Raw genomic sequence first — 20,799 nt, forward strand, 5'->3', positions numbered from 1 at the left:
ACACACACACACACACACACACACACACACACACACAGACGCAGAGACACACACAGAGACACACACACACACACACACACACAGAGACACACACACTGAGACACACACACTGAGACAAACACACACACACACACACAGACACACATACACACAGTGCTTCAGATGGAGATCCAGGTTCATATGGAGGTTCAGGTTCAGGTTCATATGGAGGTTCAGGTTCAGGTTCATATGGAGGTTCAGGTTCAGGTTCAGATGGAGGTTCAGGTTCAGATGGAGGTTCAGGTTCAGATGGAGGTTCAGGTTCATGTGTCATTGGTGTCTGTCCTCAGATGGAAGTTCAGGTTCAGATGGAGGTTCAGGTTCAGATGGAGGTCCAGGTTCAGGTTCAGATGGAGTTTCAGGTTCAGGTTCAGATGGAGGTCCAGGTTCAGGTGTCTTTGGCGTCTGTCCTCAGATGGAGGTTCAGGTTCAGGTTCAGATGGAGGTTCAGGTTCAGATGTAGGTCCAGGTTCAGATGGAGGTCCAGGTTCAGGTTCAGATGGAGTTTCAGGTTCAGGTTCAGATGGAGGTCCAGGTTCAGGTGTCTTTGGCGTCTGTCCTCAGATGGAGGTTCAGGTTCAGGTTCAGATGTAGGTCCAGGTTCAGATGGAGGTCCAGGTTCAGGTGTCTTTGGCATCTGTCCTCAGATGGAGGTTCAGGTTCAGATGGAGGTTCAGGTTCAGATGGAGGTTCAGGTTCAGATGGAGGTCCAGGTTCATGTGTCATTGGTGTCTGTCCTCAGATGGAAGTTCAGGTTCAGATGGAGGTCCAGGTTCGGGTTCAGATGGAGGTTCAGGTTCGGGTTCAGATGGAGGTTCAGGTTCAGGTGTCTTTGGCGTCTGTCCTCAGATGGAGGTTCAGGTTCAGGTTCAGGTTCAGATGGAGGTTCAGGTTCAGATGGAGGTCCAGGTTCAGGTGTCTTTGGCGTCTGTCCTCAGATGGAGGTTCAGGTTCAGGTTCAGGTTCAGATGGAGGTTCAGGTTCAGATGGAGGTCCAGGTTCAGGTGTCTTTGGCGTCTGTCCTCAGATGGAGGTTCAGGTTCAGGTTCAGGTTCAGGTTCAGATGGAGGTTCAGGTTCAGATGGAGGTCCAGGTTCAGGTGTCTTTGGCGTGTGTCCTCAGATGGAGGTTCAGATGTAGGTTCAGGTTCAGATGGAGGTTCAGGTTCAGATGGAGGTCCAGGTTCAGGTGTCTTTGGCGTGTGTCCTCAGATGGAGGTTCAGATGTAGGTTCAGGTTCAGATGGAGGTCCAGGTTCAGATGGAGGTCCAGGTTCAGGTGTCTTTGGCATCTGTCCTCAGATGGAGGTTCAGATGGAGGTCCAGGTTCAGATGGAGGTCCAGGTTCAGGTGTCTTTGGCGTCTGTCCTCAGATGGAGGTTCAGATGGAGGTCCAGGTTCAGATGGAGGTCCAGGTTCAGGTGTCTTTGGCGTCTGTCCTCAGATGGAGCTGCTGTTCGGCAGCCTGCCGGAGATGTTGGACTTCCAGAGAGTTTTCCTGCAGACGCTGGAGGAGCGAATCGCCTCGTGTCCGAACTTCAGCCGTCTGGAGACGCCGGCGCAGTTCAAGGTGAAAAAAAGGAAATGATTTAAGAAAAGTGCTTAAAAATGATAGTAATTCTGTAACTAAATTTCATATATGTAACTATGATCATTATGACTATAGTTGTTCACTAGCTTTTTTCTTTTCTTTTTTCTTTTTTTCTTCTCGAGACATTTTCCCTGGCTTTTTAAAAAATAATTCTCTAAATCTACTAATTTCTTGCAATTTGTCAAACATGTTTTGAACCAATAACCAAGTAATAATTTTTTCTTATATTTTGGGGGGGAAAAAATTGGCTTGATTTCTTTTAAAATCTTGGAAATAAAGCAATGAGCAACAAAAGAAGAAATGACCCAAGAAATAGCAGAAATTACTTAAAAGTACAAGCTCTGACAGTTGTAAATCTCTTTTTCCTCGAGCGTTTTTCTTTCTTCCCTGAGATATTTCCCCCTTTTTTTTTTTTTTAAATAATTCTCAATATCTACTGATTTCTTGTAACTTTTGGAACAGTTTTTATCAAGTTGGTCATTGCCTTTTTCTCTTATATTTTGGGACATATTCTGACCAGTTTGCTCAGGGTTCAGGTGGAGCCAGGTTTCAAAGGGTTAAAGTGTGTGTGTGTGTGTGTGTGTGTGTGTGTGTGTGTTTTCAGAAGCTCCTCTTCTCTCTGGGAGGATCCTTTCTTTACTACGCCGACCACTTCAAGCACTACAGCGGCTTCTGTGCCAACCACACCAAAGTCCAGAAGGTCCTGGAGAGAGGCAAGTGTCTGCCGTCCCACTGCACCCGAACGCAACGTCACACACTGTTCGCTCAGTGACATCATCACGCCACTCGCCGATTTAAAGTCCTTTGAACCTTCAATTTCATGACAATGAAGCACAGATAAAATCTGACATTAAGTGTGAAAAACTTCTAGAAAATATGAAAGGAATAAAAAATGTTTTCTAAAGTGCCGTATATCGTTGTCACAGCGAAGACGGACGGAGCCTTCAAACACTTCCTGGAGGCGAGGAATCCGACCAATCAGCACTCGGCGTCTCTGGAGTCGTACCTGATCAAACCGGTTCAGAGAGTCCTGAAGTATCCGCTGCTGCTCAGAGAACTGGTGTCCCTGACTGACCCCGACAGCCCCGAACACACACACCTCACAGGTACACACACACTTCACAGGTACACACACACACCTCACAGGTACACACACACTTCACAGGTACACACACACACACCTCACAGGTACACACATTTCACAGGTACACATACACACGCCTCACAGGTACACACACACGCCTCACAGGTACACACACACTTCACAGGTACACACACACGCCTCACAGGTACACACACCTCACAGGTACACACACTTCACAGGTACACACACTTCACAGGTACACACACACACCTCACAGGTACACACACTTCACAGGTACACACACTTCACAGGTACACACACACGCTTCACAGGTACACACACACACCTCACAGGTACACACACTTCACAGGTACACACACACACGCCTCACAGGTACACACACACACTTCACAGGTACACACACACACCTCACAGGTACACACACACACTTCACAGGTACACACACACACCTCACAGGTACACACACACACGCCTCACAGGTACACACACACACCTCACAGGTACACACACTTCACAGGTACACACACACACCTCATAGGTACACACACACCTCACAGGTACAGACATCCAACAGCTACACACACACACCTCACAGGTACACACACACACCTCACAGGTACACACACACACTTCACAGGTACACACACACGCCTCACAGGTACACACACGTACACACACACGCCTCACAGGTACACACACTTCACAGGTACACACACTTCACAGGTACACACACACGCCTCACAGATACACACACTTCACAGGTACACATACACGCCTCACAGGTACACACACACCTCACAGGTACACACACACACCTCACAGGTACACACACTTCACAGGTACACACACACACACCGTAACCCAAGTAACGCACACACCAAATTTAAACACAAATAAATGTATATGTATAAATATATTTATATAAATATTATATACATGCATACATATATACATGTGTATGTCTGTGTTTGAATATTCGTAGTTGTTCACATTAAGGTGTGTGTGTGTGTGTGTGTGTGTGTGTGTGTGTGTGTGTGTCAGAGGCGCTGAGAGCGATGGAGAAAGTGGCGTCTCACATCAACGAGATGCAGAAGATCTACGAGGATTACGGCTGTGTGTTCGAGCAGCTGGCTGCAGAGCAGAGCGCACCTGACAAACAGGTACACACACACACACACACACAGACACACAGACACACAGACACACGGACAGACAGATGTCTGTCCTGTGTTGGACAGTCTGGAGACGTGTGTGTGTTTGTCCCCTGCAGGTGACGGAGATCTCGATGGGGGAGTTCCTGGTGCACTCGTCTGCAGTGTGGTTGAACCCGCTGCCCTCTCTGGGCCGGCTGAGGAAGGATCCAGAGCTCACGCTGTTCGGTGGGTCAACACACAAACACACACACACACACACACACACTGCGCTGAGGATGTGTGTGTATGCTGATGCTGCGTTTCCTCCTCAGTGTTCAAACGAGCCGTCGTCCTGGTTTATCGCGAGAGCAGCAAGCTGAAGAAGAGGACGGTGAGTCTGCTCACATCTTCTGTCTCTGCAGCTCTCTCTGCCGCTCTCTCTGCCGCTCTCTCTGCAGCTCTCTCTGCCGCTCTCTCTGCCTCTCTCTCTGCCTCTCTCTCTGCCGCTCTCTCTGCCTCTCTCTCTGCCGCTCTCTCTGCCTCTCTCTCTGCAGCTCTCTCTGCCTCTCTCTCTGCCGCTCTCTCTGCCTCTCTCTCTGCCTCTCTCTCTGCCGCTCTCTCTGCCTCTCTCTCTGCCGCTCTCTCTGCCTCTCTCTCTGCCGCTCTCTCTGCCTCTCTCTCTGCAGCTCTCTCTGCGCTCTCTCTACCGCTCTCTCTGCCTCTCTGCAGCTCTCTGCAGCTCTCTCTGCTGCTCTCTCTGCAGCTCTCTCTGCAGCTCTCTGCTGCTCTCTCTGCAGCTCTCTGCAACTCTCTCTGCCTCTCTCTGCAGCTCTCTCTGCCGCTCTCTCTGCAGCTCTCTCTGCCGCTCTCTCTGCCGCTCTCTCTGCCGCTCTCTCTGCCGCTCTCTCTGCCGCTCTCTCTGCCTCTCTCTCTGCCGCTCTCTCTGCAGCTCTCTCTGCCTCTCTCTCTGCAGCTCTCTCTGCAGCTCTCTCTGCTGCTCTCTCTGCTGCTCTCTCTGCAGCTCTCTCTGCCGCTCTCTCTGCAGCTCTCTCTGCCGCTCTCTCTGCCTCTCTCTGCAGCTCCCTCTGCCTCTCTCTCTGCAGCTCTCTCTGCAGCTCTCTCTGCCGCTCTTTCTGCCGCTCTCTCTGCCGCTCTCTCTGCAGCTCTCTCTGCCTCTCTCTCTGCCGCTCTCTCTGCCTCTCTCTCTGCAGCTCTCTCTGCAGCTCTCTCTCTGCAGCTCTCTGCGCTCTCTCTGCCGCTCTCTCTGCAGCTCTCTGCAGCTCTCTGCAGCTCTCTCTGCCTCTCTCTGCGCTCTCTCTGCGCTCTCTGCAGCTCTCTCTGCCGCTCTCTCTGCCGCTCTCTCTGCCTCTCTCTCCGCCTCTCTCTCTGCCGCTCTCTCTGCCGCTCTGCAGCTCTCTGCAGCTCTCTCTGCGCTCTCTCTGCCTCTCTCTCTGCAGCTCTCTCTGCCTCTCTCTGCCAGCTCTCTCTGCAGCTCTCTCTGCCTTTCTCTGCCGCTCTCTCTGCCGCTCTCTCTGCAGCTCTCTGCAGCTCTCTCTGCAGCTCTCTCTGCCGCTCTCTCTGCCTCTCTCTCTCTGCCTCTCTCTCTACTGCTCTCTCTGCCGCTCTCTCTGCAGCTCTCTCTGCAGCTCTCTGCGCTCTCTCTGCCGCTCTCTCTCTGCCTCTCTCTGCCGCTCTCTCTGCAGCTCTCTCTACCGCTCTCTCTGCAGCTCTCTCTGCAACTCTCTCTGCCTCTCTCTCTGCCGCTCTCTCTGCCGCTCTCTGCAGCTCTCTCTGCAGCTCTCTCTGCCGCTCTCTCTGCCTCTCTCTCTGCAGCTCTCTCTGCAGCTCTCTCTGCAGCTCTCTCTGCCTCTCTCTCTGCCGCTCTCTCTGCCGCTCTCTCTGCCTCTCTCTCTGCCGCTCTCTCTGCCGCTCTCTCTGCCTCTCTCTCTGCAGCTCTCTCTGCCTCTCTCTCTGCAGCTCTCTCTGCCGCTCTCTCTGCCGCTCTCTCTGCCTCTCTCTCTGCAGCTCTCTCTGCAGCTCTCTCTGCAGCTCTCTCTGCCTCTCTCTCTGCAGCTCTCTCTGCAGCTCTCTCTGCTGCTCTCTCTGCTGCTCTCTCTGCAGCTCTCTCTGCCGCTCTCTCTGCAGCTCTCTCTGCCGCTCTCTCTGCCGCTCTCTCTGCCTCTCTCTGCAGCTCCTCTGCCCTCTCTCTGCAGCTCTCTCTGCCTCTCTCTGCCGCTCTTTCTGCAGCTCTCTCTGCAGCTCTCTCTGCCAGCTCTCTGCCTCTCTCTGCGCTCTCTGCCTCTCTCTCTGCAGCTCTCTGCAGCTCTCTCTGCAGCTCTCTCTGCAGCTCTCTCTGCCAGCTCTCTCTGCCGCTCTCTCTGCAGCTCTCTCTGCAGCTCTCTCTGCAGCTCTCTCTGCCTCTCTCTGCCGCTCTCTCTGCCGCTCTCTCTGCAGCTCTCTGCCTCTCTCTCTGCCGCTCTCTCTGCCTCTCTCTCTGCCTCTCTCTCTGCCGCTCTCTCTGCCGCTCTCTCTGCAGCTCTCTCTGCAGCTCTCTCTGCCGCTCTCTCTGCCTCTCTCTCTGCAGCTCTCTCTGCCTCTCTCTCTGCTCTCTCTGCAGCTCTCTCTGCCGCTCTCTCTGCCGCTCTCTCTGCCTCTCTCTGCAGCTCTCTCTGCAGCTCTCTCTGCCTCTCTCTGCAGCTCTCTCTGCCTCTCTCTCTGCCGCCCTCTCCCCCTCTCTCTCCCCCTCTCTCTGCACGCTCTCTCTGCAGCTCTCTCTGCAGCTCTCTCCCGCTCTCTCTGCCGCTCTCTCTGCCCCTCTCTCTGCAGCTCTCTCTGCCTCTCTCTCTGCCGCTCTCTCTGCCTCTCTCTCTGCCGCTCTCTCTGCAGCTCTCTCTGCCGCTCTCTCTGCCGCTCTCTCTGCAGCTCTCTCTGCATCTCTCTGCCTCTCTCTCTGTCTCTCTGCCGCTCTCTCTGCAGCTCTCTCTGCACTCTCTCTGCCGCTCTCTCTGCAGCTCTCTCTCTGCAGCTCTCTGCAGCTCTCTGCAGCTCTCTGCCTCTCTCTCTGCAGCTCTCTCTGCAGCTCTCTGCTACTCTCTCTGCTGCTCTCTCTGCAGCTCTCTGCCGCTCTCTCTGCAGCTCTCTCTCCCGCTCTCTCTGCAGCTCTCTCTGCCTCTCTCTGCAGCTCCCTCTGCCTCTCTCTCTGCAGCTCTCTCTGCAGCTCTCTCTGCCGCTCTCTCTGCAGCTCTCTCTGCAGCTCTCTCTGCCTCTCTCTCTGCCGCTCTCTCTGCCTCTCTCTCTGCAGCTCTCTCTGCCGCTCTCTCTGCCGCTCTCTCTGCCGCTCTCTCTGCAGCTCTCTCTGCCGCTCTCTCTGCAGCTCTCTCTGCTGCTCTCTCTGCCTCTCTCTCTGCCTCTCTCTGCAGCTCTCTGCCTCTCTCTCTAGCTCTCTCTGCCTCTCTCTGCAGCTCTCTCTCTGCCGCTCTCTCTGCAGCTCTCTCTGCAGCTCTCTCTGCCGCTCTCTCTGCCTCTCTCTCTGCAGCTCTCTCTGCCTCTCTCTCTGCCGCTCTCTCTGCAGCTCTCTCTGCAGCTCTCTCTGCCCGCTCTCTGCAGCTCTCTCTGCAGCTCTCTCTCTCTCTCTGCAGCTCTCTCTGCCTCTCTCTCTGCTCTCTCTCTCTCTCTGCAGCTCTCTCTGCAGCTCTCTCTGCTCTCTCTGCAACTCTCTCTGCGCTCTCTGCCTCTCTCTCTCTGCTCTCTCTCTCTCTGCCGCTCTCTCTGCAGCTCTCTGCTCTCTCTGCAGCTCTCTCTGCAGCTCTCCTCTCTCTCTCTCTGCAGCTCTCTCTGCCTCTCTCTCTGCAGCTCTCTCTGCCTCTCTCTCTGCCGCTCTCTCTGCAGCTCTCTCTGCAGCTCTCTCTGCCGCTCTCTCTGCCGCTCTCTCTGCAGCTCTCTCTGCCTCTCTCTCTGCAGCTCTCTCTGCCGCTCTCTCTGCAGCTCTCTCTGCCGCTCTCTCTGCAGCTCTCTCTGCAGCTCTCTCTGCAGCTCCTCCGGGTTTCTGAGTGTCCTCCGTCCGTCCACACAGCTGCTGCTGTCACTTGTTTCTGTAAAAAAGAGAAAACGTGTGGGTCCGTTTGATAAACTCTCTTTGTAGGTTGTGACTGAGAGGTGGATGAAGGAGCTGTTGGATTCTGGGTATAAGTCCAGATTTTGGACATTCAGAGGACACAGAGACCTCAGTGAGGACATTAAACTTTAACTGTTTGTCCCCTCTGTCCCCACTGAACATTACTCTGGGTTTATCCAAATTAAAACATATCTTCAGCTTTGAAACCTGACGGGTGTGTGTGTGTGTGTGTGTGTGTGTGTGGGGGTACCACTGTGTTTGTTTTGTGGCCTCTCGTCCGCTCCGTTAAACGTGAAATATTTGTGCCGTTTGTTCTCTGACGGACAGACCGGCTCTCGATCAGCTGATCTGGACCCCTTCAGGTTCCGCTGGTTGATCCCAGTCTCAGCGGTCCAGGTCAGACCGGCCAACGTCACAGGTCAGTGACCAATCAGAGGCTCCCGTCAGAGAGAGAGAGAGAGAGAGTGTGTGTGTGTGTGTGTGTGTGTGAGAGAGAGAGAGAGAAGTACAGTTTTGAAGTACTTGTACTTTAGTGGAGTATTTACATGTTCAGTTTTGTTTTTTAGACTTTGCTGCTTTTATTTATAGTTTGAGTAACTTTGCAGATTCTCATTAAAAACACAGATAGAGATAGTAGATCTGACGCTGATACTTTAAACACTTTGAATGCAGGACTTTAAAGTGTAGCAGAGTATTTCTGTGCTGTGGTATGAGTACTTGTACTGCAGCATGGTTTGAGTACTTGTACTGCAGCATGGTATGAGTACTTGTACTGCAGCATGGTTTGAGTACTTGTACTGCAGCATGGTTTGAGTACTTGTACTGCAGTGAGCCTGCTGTGTTTTCAGAGAACGAGTGTGTGTGGGAGCTGGTCCACAGCCGGTCGGAGGTGGAGGGACGACCGGAGACCGTGTTTCAGCTCTGCAGCAGGTAAAAAAAATATTAATATTAATATTCACAATCGATCAGATTGATCACAGAGAGAAGAGTTTTAGTTCTCTGACTTTCTGATTGATCACTGATCACATGACTGCCGTGTTGTTTGTGTTGCAGCGGTTTGGAGACGAAGGCGAGCGTGCTGCGAGCTCTGCGCTCCCTCCTCAGAGACCGACCGGCCGCCGGCTCCCTGAGGAGGAGCAGGCTGTCGACGGCGGAGAGGAGCGGCTCCTGGAGGAGGCGACAGCAGCGAAGTCGCTCCGACGCCCAGCGGACGCCACATCATCAGCTGGAGGAAGGCCGCAGGCCCGATGGCTCCTCCGTCCTGGGAGAGACCTGCTCGGAGCCTCTGCTGCCCAGCCACGCCGCCGACCCCGCGGGGAAGAGGACCAGACTGTGCTCCCTGACCGGTGAGCTAGAGGCCCAGCTGCAGAGGCTCAACTTCACAGAGGAGGAGGAGCGAGGGGCGGCGGCGGAGAAGAGACGCAGATCCAGCCTGCGCCAAGGAGACGGGGCGGACCTGAGCAGCCTGCTGGAGAGAGACTTCAGCGTTCAGAGCATGAGCTCCGTGATCAACGAGGACTGTTTCTACGACGCCGCGCTGCAGCCCGCCGTGCCCGCGCTGCAGCGCTAATGCTAACGTGCTAACACGGAGGAGACTCAGGACCGGAAAACTGTTTCTCACATCCGACCTCCATCACAGGAAGTTCTCACATATCAGCTGACTGTCGTCACCGCAAGATCACACGGCAGGAAAAAGTCTCATCAAAACATTTTGGGATATGAGGACTTTTGGCAGCCGTCTGATCGGCGAGGAGCTCAACAACAACAGTAACTTCTGCTCGCAAAAACAAATGCGTGATTCCAGAAGAGGAAGTCCGATCAGCTGAGATTTGACCAGCTAACGTCAGAAATTTCCGAGATTTCTTTCTTCAGTTTGAGTCAGTGTGAGCAGAAACACATTTACAGAATAAAATCAAAACAGTTTGAGAAAAAAGTTCAAATGTTACAAAAATACAAACAAAACTCAGAGAATATTTTAATATTACAGCAAAGTAATTAAATTTTATTAAAAGCGACAAAAGACATTTTGAGAAAAAAATCATTTTTAAGACAAATGTAGTGACATTATGTTCTTTAAATCAGGATGAGGAGACTTCAGTCTGTCTTTGACTCTTTTTTCGAAAAAAAAAAGTTTATTTTTTAAAATATCACAATACTTTCTCATAAAATCACAACTTTATTGTGAATTTAATTCTGAAAGAATCTCAAACATTTTCATCTTACAAAATTTTGACCTTTAATTTTTTTTCCTTTTTTCTGAAAGTCACAACCTTTTGTTTATTTTTGAAATAAAATACTGCAACACTTTTTTCCCCATAAAATCATTTATTTTGATTTTCACAACTCGTCTGAAAGTTCTCGTTAAATTCTGATTTTATTCTTGAATTTATTACAATTTCCTGTCTTTCTTTTCTTTAAAACTTTTTGGGTTTTGTTCTCGAAAAGTTTTTCCTCACAGTGTTTCAGAACCAAAGTTTCTCCGTTCAGGACCGAACGAATCGAGCCCGACTGAGCTGCTGCATCAACAGAGCGAACAAATAAACCTCCGAAACGTTTTTAACTCTTCAGGAATTCAGATGAAGATCTGATGAGGTGAAACGAAGACGAAGGACGGCGGCGTCTTTAGGTTCCTGCCAGAGGAGAACTTTTGGTTTCTCTTGAAGGAATACTGAAGAAAACATTTCTCTTAATATTTTCAAAATCTCACTGTGGATCGAACCGCTTTTTAAAAGGACCGAAGACTCAAAAATAACAACAGTCTTTGTGGCGTCTCTGAGTCCTGACTGAAGTCCGTCTGTGTTGAAGTGAGAACCGGACGGACGTTTGGCTCTTCAGGATTACGCCGCCTGAATGGACGCGTCAGTATTTTTTTTAGTGCTGCGTGACGTCGCTTTGGTGTCGTAAATGTTTTTCGTGTACAGTTTTAACTCTCGGTCATAGTTTTCTGTCTCACAGATTTTCTTGACAAAAGCAGTTTGGAGGGAAAGTTTGGCGCTGCTGGATCCGATCAAAGCCCTTCAGTTTTTATATTTATACTTTCGAGACTGAAACGCTGACGTCAGCGTTTCTCTGGAAACTCAAGTTGTTTTTATTGGCTGTATTATATTATAGTATTTGGTAATTTATTTTCTTAAATATTTGTGTACATCCTTTTAAAGTCCAATAAATGAGTATTTAATAAGTATTTAACAATTATTTACTTTAAATGCTGCCGACTGTGTGTGTGTGTGTGTGTGTGTGTGTGTGTTTTCTCACTGAGGAACATCGGGTCAGTTTTTGTCTTGTCTCGTTTTTTTTGCTCTGAATCTTCAGTTTGTAGCAGGAAATACAATTTTAGAAAGAATAGAAGGTTAAAAGTGTGTGTGTGTGTGTGTGAGAGAGAGAGAGAGTATTTGAGGTGTGTGTGTGTGTGTGTGTGTGTGTGTGTGTGTGTGTGAGAGAGAGAGAGTATTTGAGGTGTGTGTGTGTGTGTGTGTGTGTGTGTGTGTGTTGAGTCACCTCAGCTCTTGTTGCCACAGTAACGGCCGTACGGAGGAGAGAGCAAAACCTTCGTGTCACACTGATTCGGGTCCACCAGCTCGATGAGAGCGGCCGCGTCTCGTCTTTTTTTACTGATGAAAACAACAAACACATAAATAAAGTCAACATTAGATTTATTGTCATAATTCTACTGTCAGCACTTTGCTTTAATTTTTATTTGTGTTTGAATTTGATCTTCAGGCTGCAGTTTGTTTCTGCACGTTCACCAAGATACACGCTGACGTTTAAAACCTGTTTCTCATCAAACGCACAAATAACAACCGAAAACCTGCAGGAACCGAACGCCTCTGATTGTTATAAAAATGTACATTATGTCAGATTTTTGTCAGTGCTTCTCGTCGATAACGTCACTTCGTCCTGACCGTTTTCTCTCTAAGCGTCCCGCTTTGGTCGAGCACATTTTGAGTCACTGAATTCAAATAAAATTTTAACTCGGCCTGACTGACTCATCTCCACCGTCCGGCTCAGGCTGGAATTACAGCGCTCACACAGGTGAGCTGCACAGTCATGTGACCCGCGTGTGAACGCCGGCTGTAACTTATCCTCTCACACAAAAACCACAAATATTAGTGTGTTTGTCTTGTCTTGTACAATCCCTTCATTGCACCGTACATACATTTTGTGTTCTTTATATTCGATTGTTTTCATTTATATTTTTAAATTGATTCTATATCTTTATCTTATGTCCCAAATTCCTGTATGTGTATATGTAGTTGTCAGATTGTGTGTGTGTGTGTGTGTGTGTGTGTGTGTGTGTGGAATGAGGCTTTAGAGGCCCGGATTTGAGCTGCGGGCCGCAGTTTGCCCCCTGCTGTCACACACAGTCAGTGTGTTGTGTTTGAACAGCAGGAATGTGCTGAACATCTGCATTTAGACACACACACACACACACACACACACACACACACCTGACAGGCTGTGTGTGTGTGTATGTGTGTGTGTCCTCTCAGTAGCTGTAGGATGATGAAATCATCTCGTCTCTCAGCTGGTGAGTTTATCGTATATCTTACTTTGTTTTCAAAGGACATGTTTACAGTTTGTTCTTTATTAACCCTTTAGAGACTGTTTGTCTCATTTTAGTCTCTTTCCTTCTTCCTGTTGTGATAACTGTGTGTGTGTTGATGCATGTGTCCTAAATGTAGTCCAGATTGTGTATTTGAGTGTAATCAGTGAATTTGCAGCTCAGCTCCTACAATAAGTCTAAAATACACTGTGGAAACTAAATAGTTACATTCAGACTGTTCAGGTCCAAAAATGCTCCATTGAAACCCATTCAAACTGACATTTTTGATCCCACAGCCATCAGAGCAGAAAAACAGGACTTGTATTATTTCTGGGTGTCATTCTGGGCTTTTGACTCTGAATTTGTCATTTTGACTATTTTCCACCTGATGAGGTCATTTTGACCATATTTGGCATATGGAGGAAATACATGCTATTTCCACTAGGTGACCTGTCACAGTCAATGTAGCTGCTGATCACTGACATATCCCAGACTGTCAGCAGCTACACTCACACACTGACATATCCCAGACTGTCAGCAGCTACACTCACACACTGACATATCCCAGACTGTCAGCAGCTACACTCACACACTGACATATCCCAGACTGTCAGCAGCTACACTCACACACTGAGCCTCTGTACAGCCCTAATCTGAATATCACACTGTAATACCAACAAATCAATAACGGCATGGCACCACAAGATAAAGTGTGTGTGTGTGTGTGTGTGTGTGTGTGTGTGTGTGTGTGTGTTTGTTCAGCCGAGATAATGCAGTTCATTTGTATTCCTGTCTGTGTGCCGATGATGGTTGATGGAGCCTCAGGGGGTGAGGCCAAGCGTGTGTGTGTGTGTGTGTGTGTGTGTGTGTGTGTGTTTCTGCCAGATGGTTTGATTCAGCTCTGAACTATTATCTTTGTGAATGTGGGGGTCAGAGGTCAAACTGTGTGCCTTGATGTGAAGCTAATTTCAGTCATTGAATCAGTCTGAGTTAATCTGTGTGGATGAACGACTTCTTCATGAGTGTCAGCAGAACAAACTGTTTTTTTCTTCTGCAACATTTAAAATTCTATTCAATTTGATAATATTTATAATTATAAATATTTAATAATTTAATTCAAAATATGAAGTAAAAACAACCTACAGTCAGATGATTATCAAATCTGTTCATCTTTTTGTTATTTTAAAGAAAAGTTCTTAAATAATCAGAAATGTGAGAGCACCAACAAAACAACGGTCCAGCCAAAAAAGTCTGAAAACACATTTTTTAATTCGGCAAAACAACATATAGAATTGAAAGTCTCACACACACTCATATATAAGTGTTTCACAAACAAACACAAATTAAGCAAACTAACAAAGTAATATCAACAAAGAATAATTTGAAATTACACAAAAGACAAGTAAAATATAAGAAAATGTAAGAAAAACCATAAAAATTAAAAGATTTAAAAGAAACCATAAACTAGAAAAAAATTAAAATGACAAAATACAAATAAATGAGTAAACAAAAGAAAATGTACTAAACATTACACGCAAAAACAATACATTAATTCTAACAAGACATTTAAAAAAAAAGAAATAATGAATAAAAAAGGAAACTGATACAAAGTAAAGATTAAACAAAAGAGAACTGACAAATAAATCAGACAAAAGAATTCAATTATTAATCTATACATAATAATAGCAATAATTATAATACATTTATAAATTATCATAATAAAACAAATCTCAAGTTTCCACCAAATGTCACAAAAAAACACACAAAAAAAGAATAAAGAACAATTTAAAAAGAAAAATCCCCAAAAAAACAAACATAAAGTGAAACAGAATAAATGTTTGAGCTTCAGGGTGAAAATCTGAGAACACGTTTCGATGTGAATGCTGTCGGCGTGTCCTCTGCAGCAGCGGGACGTTCAGCCCGGCCTGGTTCACACCGTGGAGGCCCGCAGGCGTCGACTCAAACCTCCAGAGTCTGACAGAGCGCCGTCGCCGTCCCGCCGCCATGTCGCACGCCAGTGAGCAGCAGCAGCTGGATATTAACACAAAGTGTTCAGTGTGCGTGTGAACGCTGCAGCGGCTCAACATGAGTTATTATACATAGCATTTAAAGGAACAGGCCACTGTTTTTACACATCAACACACACACACACACACACACTCAGTCCATCCCTGCAGATTACCACTAAAATCATCATTTTCATCTCGTCTGTTTTCATAATTTATTGCTCTTTTAAAACAATAATCAAGTAAAAAAACACACAAAAAAAAAGGCATCTGAGGACGTCCCCTCAGGCTTTTGTTCTCTATTTTCTGACCTTTTATAGACAAAGCAATTAATCAAAGTGACATTATTATTATTATTATTATTATTATTATTATTATTATTATTATTATTATTATTAATATTATTATTATTATTATCATTATTATTATTAATATAGATTTGTCTCAGTAGTAATTGTGTAAGTAGACAGACAATATATGTGTGAATGTGAAATTTGTAAATATAAAATTAACAAAAATTTAAAAAAGAAAAACAAAACCTTAAAAGTCCAACATTTTTAAATTACACAAACAGACACGAAGAAAGAAAATAAGTAACAAAAACAAAAGAAAGATTTATAAAAAAGAAGGAAATGAACAAATAAAGAATAAAGGTAAAAGATTAAAGATTAAATAAAAGAAACAAAAAATGATGCAAAAGAAAAACAAAACATTAAAAGTTCAACTTTTATCTTTAAATTAAACATGTTAAAACAAAAAGAAAAAGCAAAAAATGAAAATGACATGAGAAAAGTATAAAAAATTAAACAATAAAATTAACAAAAAAATTAAGTAAAATTTATTAAAAAAAAAAGATTAAAGAACAAAAGAACCAAAAATTACACAAAAGAAAAAAGAAACATTATAAGTCATACAAAACAACAAACATTTCAAAAGACACAAAAAGAAATGGCAACAATGAAACTGTCACCATAAACGTAGAATAAATGAAAGACCCTCTCGCTGTGAAATCTGCCCTCTCAAACTGCACTCGCTGGTTTGGCGTACGCGATGACGTCACCGCTCTGTGTCTGCGGTGGGAAAGCGGCGTCCTCGCCGTGTTTTTATTTGTTGTGAGTTACTGAATCAGCACAGAAACATGAGTGAGTCAGTGTTGATGGGTAAAGTGGCGCTCCCGAGGCTTTGGCGTGGTATTTTCCCACCGGCCGGATCGGGCTGGCGGCTCAAACTGCGAGAAAACGAGTGTTTATTGTTTTGGCGGCTCGTTGAGCTCGTGTCTGTGCAGGTCTGAGGCTGATAACGCCCTGAGATTATCATAATAACAGGCTGCCACCGACCGCCTGACGGACGGCTGGGTCCCCTCTCAGCCGAGCGGGCGGGCTGCTTATCACCGTGTTGCAGAGGGCGATTCTTCACGCAGTCACATGACGGGCGACACCTCCACTCTGCAGCTGGACAAAGAACCGCTCTGCGGTTTTTATCACCAAACCAGGGTGGAAATCACGACCCGCTGGTGCACGCTGATTGTTTTAAAAGCACAAAGTGGTCTGAAATGTGACTGCGAAGGAGCCGGAGCAGCAGATATGATCTGTAATAATCAGTAACGAGCTTCCGCCTTCATTTTCAGGAGGTCGCACGGCTCATAAAACTCTTTCCGTCACTGCGGGAGCACAAAAACAAAATCTAACTGTCCAAAGAAAATCAGGAACATCTTCAGGTGAACGGCTGCTTTTGTTTGGCCGCAGGCGACAAAGAGAAGCATTTCTGCGGCGCAGCGAGGCTCCATCATACCTCGCCATCAACTCATCAGATAAGAACGCCACTCTGCGGCTCCTTCAGCCGAGAGCCGTGACCTTCAGGGTCCAAACCAAAAGCTGCTTCCTGAAGCGGACTTTGGTCAGTTTGGAAGCTTTCTTCCTTTCAGGGTGAGAAAAACTCAAAGAAAGGACGCCTGGTGTGTGTTTTCCAGGACGCAGGATGGGATGAAAATGTATGTACAGTTGCCAAGGAGACAGCAGGCGGAGGGCGGTTAACCCACACACCCTGTTTTCATTCATTGTCTCTGCTCCGTCCTCAGGAATCACTTCAGGAGACGCTGCCAAAGACACAGCACAGGTACGACTCCAGCTCTCACACAACTTCCTGTCTCCTTTGGTTTTGGATGTCTCAGGGCTGAATAAATAACTTCACTCTGCCGCAGCTGACAGTTTCTCCTCGGAGGGGAATACCCGAGGGACGCTGCAGCTTTAAATGGACATAATTGAGTGTCAATGATCACCACATCAGCTGCAGAGTAACTAATGCAGGCAATCAGACGGCGCAAGGGAAGAAACGCAGCCAGAGAAAGCCATCAGCAGCCTCAGCTGTGCGTCCGTCACGCTCCCACGCTCACTCCTGGTCTCTCCTCTGGTTGCAGCTCGCTGAGGAATTATCTGCTATCAGGACCCGTCCGGGACTCTGGACGGGGGGGCTGAGCCATGCTGTCCGCCGCCGTTCAGATCTTGGCGTTCGCCCTGGCGCTCCTGGGCGTCGTGGGCACCACCGTTGCCACTCTGCTCCCCAACTGGAAGGTGAGCGTCAGCGTGTGGTCCAGCATCATGACCCCCATCTCGCAGATGCAGGGGCTGTGGATGGACTGCGTGTGGTACAGCTCCGGCGTCTTCAGCTGCACAATGAAGAACTCGGTGCTGTCACTGCCGGCGTATCTGCAGACGGCTCGGGCCGCCATGGTCCTGTCCTGCATGGTGGCGGCGTTCGGACTCTGCCTCGCCTCCCTGGGGCTTAAATGTACTCGCTGGGGGGGCAGCCACCGAGCAAAGGGGCACACGGCCATCGCTGCGGGGGGCTGCTTTATCCTGGCCAGCCTCCTTGTCCTGGTCCCTGCGTCCTGGTTCACCAATGAAGTCATCACCGCCTTCCTGACCACGGACCTGCCGGACAGCAGTAAATATCAGCCCGGAGGAGCTCTGTGCGTCACCTTTATCTCTGCCGGCTTCCTCCTGGCTGGAGGAGTGATTTTTTGTTTGTCGTGTCCTGGAAAAAGATCAAGGCGACCGGACTACGTTTCCTCCGCCGACCATGACAGATTTGTGCCGTACCGAGATGAGCAGCGTAGGCGCGAGCTGCAGACGGGACGTGTGCAGCCAAAAAACAGGCAGACCGTTCGGCTGCAGATGGACAAAGTGAAGCAGCAGAAATCTGCTCAGGAGAAACTTGAACAGGACCAGCAGCACTCGTCTCCCTCCAAACTCCCTCCAAAAGACATCAAGGACAGCTACAGCCTCCAGGAGTACGTCTAATCCTCACCGCCGAGCACTGAAATGAGGAGTTTTCAGCTGAGGCTTCCTGGCTGGTAGTGAGGGGGAGGTGGGCTGGGGGAGGTGTGAGGGAGGGGGAATAATTACCAAATGCTGGAAAGGACAGATTGTGGATTCAGTGTCTCAGAAACAAGACAAAAAGCTGACAAAAAGACAGGCCAAAAAACGTGCACAGGAACCAAACGCTGTAAATCCTTTAAAAACTGCTGCAGCGCTCCCAAACCAAAGGTCTGAAAAAAAAAAGAAGCTGAACCTGCTGATCAGTAAAAAAAAAATCTGAGCTCTGAAATTGAAAAGCCATCAGTTTCCCGCTGTAGACGCAGCTTCTCACGTGGGGCCGGCCCAAAGCGCCCTGAGGGTGGGAGCTGGATTTAACCACCCAAACATAAAAAACACCTGGTAAAATTAAACAAAACCTATCATGTAGAGACTTATTTTAAGAAAAAAAAAACACATAAAAAGCACAAAAAAACAAGGAATATTTTAACTTTAAGACACACTTTCTGATTTTGTTACAATTCTCTAGAAACCCAGACTTTGGTCACCCAAATGCTGCTGAGTTCATCACTCACTAAACACCAAACTTTAACGTGGAGGTGCGTTAGTTAGGGGCTCAGATTAAAATATCTGCCAACAAGTATTGATTTTCTATTTTTGAAGCTGCACCGTTCATTAGGAATATTGTTGGAATATATAAACCCTTTGTGCATTGCACCACAATGTTGGCATGCAAAGAGTACTCTGACCACAGATGGAGCAGCAGAACGTCAGGCGAAAGTGAAACTCCATCATTAATTTTGCTGTATTTAATAGTTAACATTGACTCCTCTCTGCAGCAGCTGATCATCTTGCCCATCAATCTGATCTGATCAACTCTGATCAGATCAACTCTGATCAGATCAACAGATCAATTATCCACCCAGTGACTCGCAAACTGTTACTGAGGGAAAAAAATCGAATGAAGAATTTCACCTGCGCTGCGTTCAAGGACCCACAAAACCTCCGACTATAGAGAGGGGACACATACACAAAAAAATAAATAACAGTTTGCACAAACTCACCCAAAGAAAAACATGCAAAGTATATTGTGTGTACACAGTACAAAGAAAATATTTGTTTTGACTTTACGTTAGTGTCCGGACGGCCTTACTATTCTAAGTTGACTGAATTTGATGAGACAAGTGGAATCATTAAAAAATTACCTTAAATTGTCTTCTCAGATTTTGTCAACTTAAAATATTAAGGCAGCCCAGACACTTACTTTTTTTTAAATTAAAACAAATATTTTCTTTGAGCAGTGTACATACAATACACGTTGTATGTTTTTCTCCCATCTTCCCCAGAGTCTTTTTACAGTGTAGGTCTGAGGGCTTCATCACTATATCTGCTTTAATAGTGTAGTCCCTGTAGGATTAAACAATTATTTAACAGAGGCAAAGTTTCTTCCTTTCTAAAAATGTTTCTGAAGACATTTGTTCCAAAATCTTAGTGTGTCTTAAGTTATGACAGAAAAATAAAAAAAATAAAAATAGAGAAACCAAACAGCAGTTCACATTTTCAACTCGTTAAAGTCACTTAAGTCACGTCTGCTTTGGGCCGGCTCTGAACTCAGCGCATGCTGTCGGTGCTTTAGATGCTTCAAGTTAGTGAAAGCTGCTGTCTTAGAAATTGTGCCTGAAGTTATAAAAACATTTTCACAGCATAGTCAAAAATTAAATCGAGTCCAGATCCGAAGCGTCAAAACAATGGCGTCCACTCCGTCTTTTCTCTGCGGTTTGGGGGAGGCGAGCGGTGCAGAGCAGCATGGAGAGAGGTAATGATGCTCTTTGCTTTCCCATTATCCTCTCGCCACGGCCGGATGCACACTGCACACACACCCCTCCTCCCTCAGCTGTACGGAAGGACATCCAGTCATCTGCAAGATGTAACGTAAAGCCTAATGGAGAGCGGACCGTCCACAGTATCGGTTGGCGACTGTTCTCTAACCTGAGGTGAGCGGTCACTCAAACCTGCCAACGCTTCTTGGAAATAAAAAGGAAAGAAACAGCTGAGCTGAACGCCCACACTGCCTCTCAGGAAAAGCTTCAAACCTGCAAAAAAAAAAAGATTCAGAAGAGAAAATAGAGTTGCTTTGTCAGCGTTGTGGCAACATTTCACTGTCGGACCTGACAGCGATGCATCAATGAAGAAAACAGGACATTTAGGCACAAACTAGAAAACTCGAGCAGCTAGAAAACAAAAATCAAAGCTTGGCACAAAAACAAAAAAACATCATTGGAATAATTGATGTATTCTGTAATGCAGAGCTGCTGCTTTACCTGCTTTCAGATTCAAGCCTCACCCCTTTATACTCTTAAAAACATATTGAAACCAGCATAACTGTGTTATTAGCTTTTTGCTTCTACTGATCATATTAATGCCTCAGAAATCCTGAAAGTGCAGTTCACTGGTGAAGATTATCTTGCTGAACAAAACCTGGAAGCATCATAAACGTTTCACCACAGAGCTCATTTTCTGCAATGATCCAAAGTCCAATGGAAACATCCCAGAGGCTTTTTGACGAGAAAAGAAGGACGATGTTAGCTTCAGAAAAACATCATCCTGCAGCGCTCTGTAGGGGGACTACAGCTACTGTTAAAAACTGCCTTACTGTATATGAGATAATAAAAACAAATATCAAATTCATTTTCAGTGCGTTAGCGAGATTTTTAACAGCCGGTCAGCTAGCTGGATAGATAGCAAACTACTGAATGCTAGCTAAGGAGATTTTCGTTTCTGTCCTCAGACAAATTTAACTTCTTAAATATCATTACCTCACTGATAAATAATTACAACTTCAAGAGTTTAAAGGGGTGAGAATCACGTTTTCTGTTGCTGTTTTATTGCATTTTTCAAACATAAACCCTGAATGTAATTGAGCCAAACCAGCTGAGAAGAGTCTAATTCATATTTC

General features: G+C 46.8%; 2 protein-coding genes across 8 annotated transcripts in view; both read left to right on the plus strand.

The window, feature by feature from the left end:
* tiam2b (TIAM Rac1 associated GEF 2b) overlaps positions 1-11,164 on the plus strand; it is a 48,314-nt gene extending 37,150 nt beyond the window's left edge. For all 7 annotated transcript variants that reach the window (XM_088089794.1, XM_088089799.1, XM_088089796.1 and 4 more), the window contains 9 exons: positions 1,482-1,607; positions 2,233-2,341; positions 2,555-2,734; positions 3,775-3,893; positions 4,004-4,112; positions 4,199-4,257; positions 8,308-8,398; positions 8,829-8,910; positions 9,034-11,164. In XM_088089794.1, the coding sequence (XP_087945920.1) occupies positions 1,482-1,607; positions 2,233-2,341; positions 2,555-2,734; positions 3,775-3,893; positions 4,004-4,112; positions 4,199-4,257; positions 8,308-8,398; positions 8,829-8,910; positions 9,034-9,550 (1,392 nt within the window). In that variant the 3' untranslated portion in view covers positions 9,551-11,164. The remainder of the gene's footprint in view (positions 1-1,481; positions 1,608-2,232; positions 2,342-2,554; positions 2,735-3,774; positions 3,894-4,003; positions 4,113-4,198; positions 4,258-8,307; positions 8,399-8,828; positions 8,911-9,033) is intronic.
* A 4,186-nt stretch (positions 11,165-15,350) lies between these two features.
* Positions 15,351-17,836, plus strand: LOC121955135 (claudin-20-like). The gene has a single exon (XM_088089392.1). It carries the CDS (start codon positions 17,007-17,009, stop codon positions 17,826-17,828), a length of 822 nt encoding a protein of 273 aa, XP_087945518.1. The 5' UTR covers positions 15,351-17,006; the 3' UTR covers positions 17,829-17,836.
* The last annotated feature ends 2,963 nt before the right edge of the window (positions 17,837-20,799 follow it).

The sequence above is a fragment of the Plectropomus leopardus genome, chromosome 16 (assembly GCF_026936395.1).
Source record: "Plectropomus leopardus strain MGB_pleo_1.0 chromosome 16, ASM2693639v1, whole genome shotgun sequence".
NCBI lineage: Eukaryota > Metazoa > Chordata > Actinopteri > Perciformes > Serranidae > Plectropomus > Plectropomus leopardus.

What these genes read in the sequence shown, in the direction of transcription:
- LOC121955135 (XM_088089392.1), top strand. Translation starts at nt 17,007, where the DNA reads ATGCTGTCCGCCGCCGTTCAGATCTTGGCGTTCGCCCTGGCGCTCCTG.